This window comes from Dendrobium catenatum, unplaced genomic scaffold (assembly GCF_001605985.2).
Source record: "Dendrobium catenatum unplaced genomic scaffold, ASM160598v2 fragScaff_scaffold_315, whole genome shotgun sequence".
Taxonomy (NCBI): domain Eukaryota; kingdom Viridiplantae; phylum Streptophyta; class Magnoliopsida; order Asparagales; family Orchidaceae; genus Dendrobium; species Dendrobium catenatum.
Genome location: NW_021318777.1, coordinates 1,465,329 through 1,473,188, shown reverse-complemented (window position 1 = coordinate 1,473,188; position 7,860 = coordinate 1,465,329). Strand labels below are relative to the sequence as shown.

The 7,860-nt window shown below is 33.9% G+C and overlaps 1 protein-coding gene across 5 annotated transcripts in view; it reads right to left on the bottom strand.

The window, feature by feature from the left end:
• LOC110102932 overlaps positions 1 to 7,860 on the bottom strand; it is a 206,637-nt gene that overhangs the window by 121,530 nt on the left and 77,247 nt on the right. For all 5 annotated transcript variants that reach the window (XM_028693545.1, XM_028693546.1, XM_028693544.1 and 2 more), the window contains 2 exons: positions 2,041 to 2,194; positions 1,578 to 1,942 (listed from right to left, as the gene is read on the bottom strand). In XM_028693545.1, the coding sequence (XP_028549378.1) occupies positions 1,578 to 1,942; positions 2,041 to 2,194 (519 nt within the window). The remainder of the gene's footprint in view (positions 1 to 1,577; positions 1,943 to 2,040; positions 2,195 to 7,860) is intronic.

Below are 7,860 nucleotides of genomic sequence, written 5' to 3'. Positions count from 1 at the left end.
CGGTTCCTTCGTCTCCCGTGGCTGTCTCCTTGGTTCCTGGTTTGGGTGTTAAACCGTGAGCTTGGGGGGGAGATTTCTATGTTTTATGCTTTGAATTAAGTGTTAAATTTATGTAAGTGTCCTTTTGTATACCCCTTTCATACCTATAAATATGAGGGGTTATGTAATGTTTGAAGTTAGTGAATGAAATTTGATTTTTGGAGAAAATCTAAACCTGCGGGTTTGTTTGGAAATCCTGCGGGCTCTTTCCACCCTTCTTTCTCATCCCCTCCGGAAATCCTGCGGGCTCTTTCCAACCTTTCTTCTCGGGCTTCTAATCTCTTTCGTCTCTCCGCAAGTGCCACTCCACCTGTATCCCTCTTCTCTAAGTGCAGCAATTTTAGGGTGTCTTTGAGATCGAGTCGAGTTTGTGTTTTTAATTTCATTTTGTTTCTTTAATTTGAAATGTAAGAGTTTGTTCGTCTTAATTCTCGTTTTTAGTCGTTTTCGTCCGTAGAAGTCCGTCGTGTCCTTTGTGATCAAGAGATATAGGGTCCCCTATATTTCTTGGTCGCATCAGGCGCCCTAAGACGCACACCTCAAACATTTTTTAAACGATGGTCAAAACCTACAGTTCTGGATGTTTCCCTAAAGGTTCAATCAACCACAGTTTACAACAAAAGCAACTCTTGACAGGATGAATGGTGAACAACAAGTAGGGTAAATACCAAATAATAAAATAAAAATGGTAAGGGGTTGTTTAGTTCAATAATATCTTGAAAGTCTTGTTAACTTAATAAGTAATGCCACTTGTTTGATTGGCAAGCCTCTCAAACACTGTAGGAGATTATCGATAGCTAACATCTCAACAGCTATAATATTTGAGGTAAAAAAAAGGAAAAAAAATGTGCAAGACCTGAATCAATGCTGATCATTATCGATAGCACTCTTATATTTAGAATCAACAATACTAAACCAAAGTACAAATGATAGATTGCACTAATATTCAAAAAATATTGCCATCTAGATAAAAAGAATGAATAACAGTAAACCAATACGTAATATAATTTTTTTAGACATTTACAGCAACGAACCATACATGTTGCAGTAATAAATATTAGGGAGGCCGGAGGGTGCTAGTTTCAAAAATAGCCAAGATTTGGGAGGTAAGTATTAAGATGTCCCAAATTAGGAAGCAGGTCATGGTTTAATGTGCAGCAATTATCATAAGAGATGTGAAGAATAACATTAAATAAATGCCAACCAATATTAAGCAAGACCAAATCATTTTTTTCAGTAGATGTTAAACATTACATGCTTGGTTGATATAGCATTTGGAAACAAAAAAATAGATAACATTAACAAAAGCAGCAATAGATTACTTAAATTATAAATACTCCCTATGAAATTCTATAAAAGAAAGTATGATAATGTGGCTACCTGTTCCTTTTATCTTTTTTATTTTCTAACCAAATTGAATAGGTGGTTCATTTAGTTGTCTGGTTATCAGCACTTTCAAAATAAAATAGATAACAAAATGAAATGGAGGGCTTGCCACCAACATTGAATTAAAAAACGCATGCAGGTGAAGGTCTTACATCTTTTGGCCACTCATAAACAAGTGAGAAAAAGTTGAAATCATGAGTTGTGTCAATTCCATCAACTATGTCGCCGATTGTTGCTATATAGATTATAAATGATGAAAGATAAGTGGGTGGCTTTGAGGATAAGGCACCATAGAACCTTTTACCAGCATCTTTTATATCATAACTAGTGAGCTCACTATTATTCTCAATGGTTGGCGTACTGGAAGCTCCAAACTTGAAAACTTTAAGGCCAAGCCCAAGAACAGCACCCTTTTCTGAATTTGACATTTTTTTTTCAGGATATAAGCCCTCAGCTCTCAAGAAATTACCATCTGAATCTTCATCCACAACAGCTCTTGCCAGATTATGAAGCTTTCCTAAATAATAAAAAATGCATGACATATGACAAATGGATATACATGTGCAGAAGCACAATTTATCTTAAACAAAATAATAATAATAATATACGGCATACCACTCAAAAACTGTCGCTTTCCTTTATGAGCATCATCAATCATCTGGTGTAAGATCAAAAGAGCACGTTGTCGCTGCCCCTGTTTGCTACTTTCAGATGAACTAGAAATAGCCATTTCTCCAACAAAAATTTCAGAGAGGGCAGAAGTGTTATCCTGACAATAACATACACAAAGAGAAGTGTCATTTACAAATTCTTATCAAGAAAACAGAGTATCAGAATAACAAATGCAAGAAAAAAAATAATGAAACTAGGAATCCTATGCAGGCCTATAGATAATGATTCACAGTTGATGGAATCTGAAAATTACATTCATTAAAAATACAAAGTGTATAAATTACAAAGATCAGTTGAAATTTAGACTTTGTTTGTAACAACTTTTTTATTGCTTTCTAAAACAACTTTTTAGTGTAAAAATTTTTTGAACTAAAAACTTTTGTACTAGAAAGTTGTTTTAAAAAGAGGAAGAAAGTTTTCCCAAATGAAGCCTTAATCTTTTGCATGCTTAAACTTTAAACATAATTTTTGAATTTTGAGTTTTATAATATAAGTTTTAGATGAGTCAGTGGCCATTTGTACTTAAATACCTAGGATGTTATTGATAAGAAACACTTGGATTTCCAAGTGTTTCTCACCAAAACCCAATAGATCTAGGATGAAAACTGCTGTCCACACAGGGAAACAGCCAAAAACAGTGGAATCGGAGAGAAAACGAAGGAGAAAACGTAAGAAAAACAAGGCAAACACTTTTATTTTAATAAGGGATGAAAAGCACTTGCAAGATACAACTTTCCTTCAATTCGAGAGGAAGGAAAAACTCTCCAAATCTCTAGCCGTAGCCTAGAGCCCAAGAACACAAACCCTAGATCTCAAAAATGATTCAAATTCAAGATGAGGAGCTAATTCCCCCCAAACTCTTAATTATACAAAATTAATCATAAAGGACAATCATAAACTTCCTAAAACAGCCTCTCACGTTCAAATTTTCCCTCCTAAACTCCCCCCCAAAGGCCCACGCGGAACCTCACGGTTCCGCTCCCCCTGCTATTCTCCGCCTGGAATAGAATTGAACCGGTCCCTGTTGGACCGGTCCAGCCGGCCCAGGATGGGCCGGTCTAACAATTATTATCCTATTTCAATAATTGCGAGTGGGAATTCAGTTGCTATATTTCCAAAGGTGCTCCCTTTGGGCAATTCTTAATTTCTTTCCAATAAATCCCCTTTTTGGGATTGTAACTTGTAATTCCTCAAGAGAGCATGATTGTAGATGATTTCTGTGGTGATTTCTGTGCAGTGTCAAATTTGACAAATTAAAGTTGTCAAAATCAACTAAAATGATACTAGAATATCAATATCATTATTCATGATATTGATTGTGATACTCAAGAATATGCAAAGGTGAGATCAAAATTTAAACCCTAATGTTTGCACTTTGCACATCACCAAAATGAGAAAATAGATTTTTATAAAATTTCATGTTTTTTTTCAATCATTTAAATGTATATTGCCCTTAATAAAGAAATAAGCATTTTGATTTTTAAGCCTGAAGTCAAACTTAGGCCTCGTTTGATTAGGCTTTTTTTCTCCGTTTCCGTTTGAATACGCCGAAATCAATTAGTATTTACTGTTTGGAATCAAAGCTTAACAATAATTCCTTTTTAATAAACATCGTTTTTTCGGCGGTTACAAAATTCTTTTCGTATCTGCTTCTTCGGTCACAAAACGGAGTTTCGGAAGCGAATTATGTCTTTTATAATAAAATCTCAAAAGCAGAACTCCTAAACAAACAATTTAAAATTACTTTCAAGTATTAATAAGCACTTTTAAAAAATATTAGTCAAACATATCTCATTATTGAAACTCCATTTTATTGAACGTCTTTTTCTCAACCTCCTTTTCTAAAACTCCTTTTTATGTAAGCATAAACCGAATCAAACGAAGCCTTAATATTACAACTCGTATATTAAGCTTACAAGAGAGGCCTAATATAGTCCCCTGATTATTTCAATATCGCCAATTTAGTCACAAAAATTCATATTTCTCCAATTTAATCCCTTGATAGAAAATTAATCCAAAATAGTTCCTCAAGAATTAAATTGGGATCAATTCACAAATTCCATTAATTTATACATGAGGATCCATATGGGATTAATTTTGTATCACAAATTCTATCAGTTTCTACATGATGGGTTATTTGGGACTAAATTGTATATTTAAGTGACTAAACTAGAAAATGTGACATTCTCATATTAGATTGACCACATACGAATAGTCGAGGGGCTAAGAGAAGCTTTTTATCTTAATCTTACTACAAAATTGTTGTCATGTAGTTGGCAAATACCAATTTTGCTTATGTTATCATTCATCGATTGATGTTTTAGGAACAGTTGAGACAGTTTTATAAGATATCAGTATGCATATATAGCTACTTACATAAATATTTATCTAAGCATTATTAAAAAAATTTATTCAATTTCCCATTCCCTAACTCCAGCAAACGATCAGGAAAAAGGACAGCTTGTTTTTTTCATAACATCTGATTTTTAGCGTTCCCATCAACGAATCTAGTTTGGTTAATTTGACAAGCTAAGGACTTCTATGGGTTTGAAGTATAAAGATAGATTTACATTGTTTTTGAGGCATTTGAAGCCTTAGGTAAGCGTAAAGAAAACATCTTGTCATTTTAGATTTATTGTATAAACGCTTGGTGCAAGATTCAAATAGTCACTGGAAGGAAGAAAATTGAAGTTAAAATAAGGGAGTTACGACCCTAACTTATCAAACTACACATGCATATATGACTAAAGTTCTCATGCATATTTTTCGATGTAGATGCATAAACACACTTGCACATTTCTCAGCCCATTTGCATAACGAACTTGCATGTTCTTTGAAGCTCGTACGGATGATTTTTTAAGCACTTAGCACATTTCACTTGCACACTTTTTGAGATGAGTAAAACATAAGCTTATTTTTAGTTTAGATAGAGAAGCATTCTCAACCCTTGAATTTAAAATTTTGATACATTTGTTGGAGCTGAAGCAGGTAATTTGATTTCGATAATTTGATATGTTGTGCATGTTTTCAATGCATTTTATATTTCTAATGCATTCGCAAAATACACTTGTATACTTTGTGATGTATTTGCACTGTTTGTTGGCACATTTTTTGTGTTCTTATATGATGCTCTCACATTTTTCAGTGCATGTATGCTTTCAATGCATTTATACACTGTAGTTGTATATTTTACAATATTCACTTGAGTGCTTTTTGATGTGTCTACACAATGAACTAGTACACTTCTTAGCACAGATAGGGGAGCTCATAGTCTACAAATTGATCCAGACTGTTAAGCAATCACTGATAGGAGAGGGGTTCGTGAGGCATTCCAATCACTAAGGAAATGAGAGGTAGAGGGAGAAGAGAAGCTTGGGCTGGTATGGTTAGCCTTAGTTTTTTTTATCGCTTATTTTATTGAATCAGGTGGGACCGACGAGATAAAAAATGAGATGGAGCTGCAACGTTACTATATGGGATTTGTGAAATTTGTAAATGGGTTTTTTTATGATAATAATAATAATAATTAATATGTATTTTGATCCATCAACAAGCTTGTCATCTCGTGCACATGAAAGTTTTATGCTTAAATTTTGAGAAGTGGATTTCAATGTTATGGGCGTTTCATGTGCAAGCTAATATTGATCTCCTTTTCAGTAGTTTTGATGCTCCAGACACATCGACACAATCCGTTTAGTGAACGAACAACGTTCAATTGACTTTTGAATGAAGTTGTGTCCGGTGTTCGATGTTTTGGCCGAGATTGATCGAATTGATCGTGGGAGGTACTTTCTTTAGTGATTTCAATGTTCAGATTGTCTTTTGAGCAATTCAACTGCAATTGAGGTGTTTCAAGCTCGGTTTGCACGATGAGCATTGGTTGGCCATTGCTCTCAGCATATTTTTCTTGAATTGGTTGCATGATATATACAGAGATCAACACATATTTATGCTTAGTAACAGACTGATAAATGTAAATGATAGCATGTAAAAAAAAAATGCCAAGTATATTTCAATTGCATACAATATTACTGCTACAAAAAAAAATGTATGAAAGATCAAATTATTTGGAACAAGTTAGTTAATTATGTTTGTGTAGAATTCTTTTAATATGAGGCTAAGTAGAGACAAAAAACGAAGTCCCAACTCTTGATAACAACAATGATTGAATAGTCCAAACTCTATCAAGAGGTTATTCCATAACTATTATCTTGGAGCAAGTCCAACCCTTGACAATGATGATAATTGGCATTTGGCCGATGGGCTAGGTGAGGTCATATGACATCAAAATGTACCAATACCTAGAAACATATTATAAGATACTCCTAACATGATATAATAATAATGAGAACAAAAATGAAAGTAAAATAAGTACCATGCTACTAGCATCCGACTTACATAGTGCATTAAATGATTAGACACTTGATAATTGTATTCCTTACAGATATTCAAGCTTATTGCTGATAACTGTCATTTATATGTTCAGCGGTCATCATCTCTTACATTGATGCCTATTATGTAACACTACAACAGACCCTATCAATCGAACACGACAACCCCTATCAATACAAGTTATCATATACATATTAGTTTGCGGATGCTTCTATCTCCATATGGGCTCACCTTTGTTACCCAACCTGTGCAGGCTATTATATACAAATCAATATTGACCTATATATACAAATGGCATGTCTTAAGTTCATTCAATTTCATTTTCGAATGCCTAAATGTGCATGCCATTCATTTTCATTTCTTGGAAGATTAAATACATACACGTTTAACTTTAAATAGACTAATAAAATACTTTGATATAAAGATTACTTAAATAAATAGCTTGTGTAGAGTAAATTTTATCAATTATTCTCAATTGACTAAAATAAATCTACTTGCTAAATTAAAGTTGATTATTTTACACAACCGATGATCAACCACAATATAAATTCTCTCCACAATCACCGCCAAATTTCTTTCATTTGTAACTGATCTATGAAATGAAAGTAAGATATATATAAAGTCTTACTAAATTACAACTCATATTTAAACCAAAATAATCTCAAAATATATTTTTACATCAACATTACGTTTCCTCATACAAGCCTCAATGCTTGCTACTTCGTTTCAGGTCACTTACACCAAGGAATCACTAAGAAATTAAATTTTCCCACACATAGTTAGCTTTTCATTCCTCTCTTCCCATTCTCTCTTTCGGCTTGCTCATGCCCTGCTCTCAGATATGATGCGAGCAAAAATCCCTGGGGAGAGGGCCCCCCAAGAAATTCTTGATCACCACAAATAACAAAAATACAACTTAGGAACTATGTAATAAGAAGAACAAACTCTTACATTTCATATAAAAAGACACTTACAAACTTTTGACTCAATCGACTCAAGCAAGATACTTTACAACTCTTACAAACGACACAAACACAAATTAAAACCTAAACCTGCTTTCAAAGAGACGAAGGATACAATGGAATGGATACTTGCAAAAAGACGAAAGAGATTAGAAGCCGAGAAGAATGGTGGAAAGAACTCGCAAGTCTCCCCGAGAGATAGAAGAAGAAGAAGCTCTCAAGCTCTTCCAAGAAAATCTGTAGAATTATTTTCAAAAATTCTTTCTTAACATTACATTACTTTAAAACATTCCAAAACATCTCATATTTATAGACATGAGAGGGGAATACAAACAGCCACTTCAATGATTTCCCACAGGAACCAAAGCATCACAAACCACGAACCCCGCCCCCCACCCTCAGGGGAAAC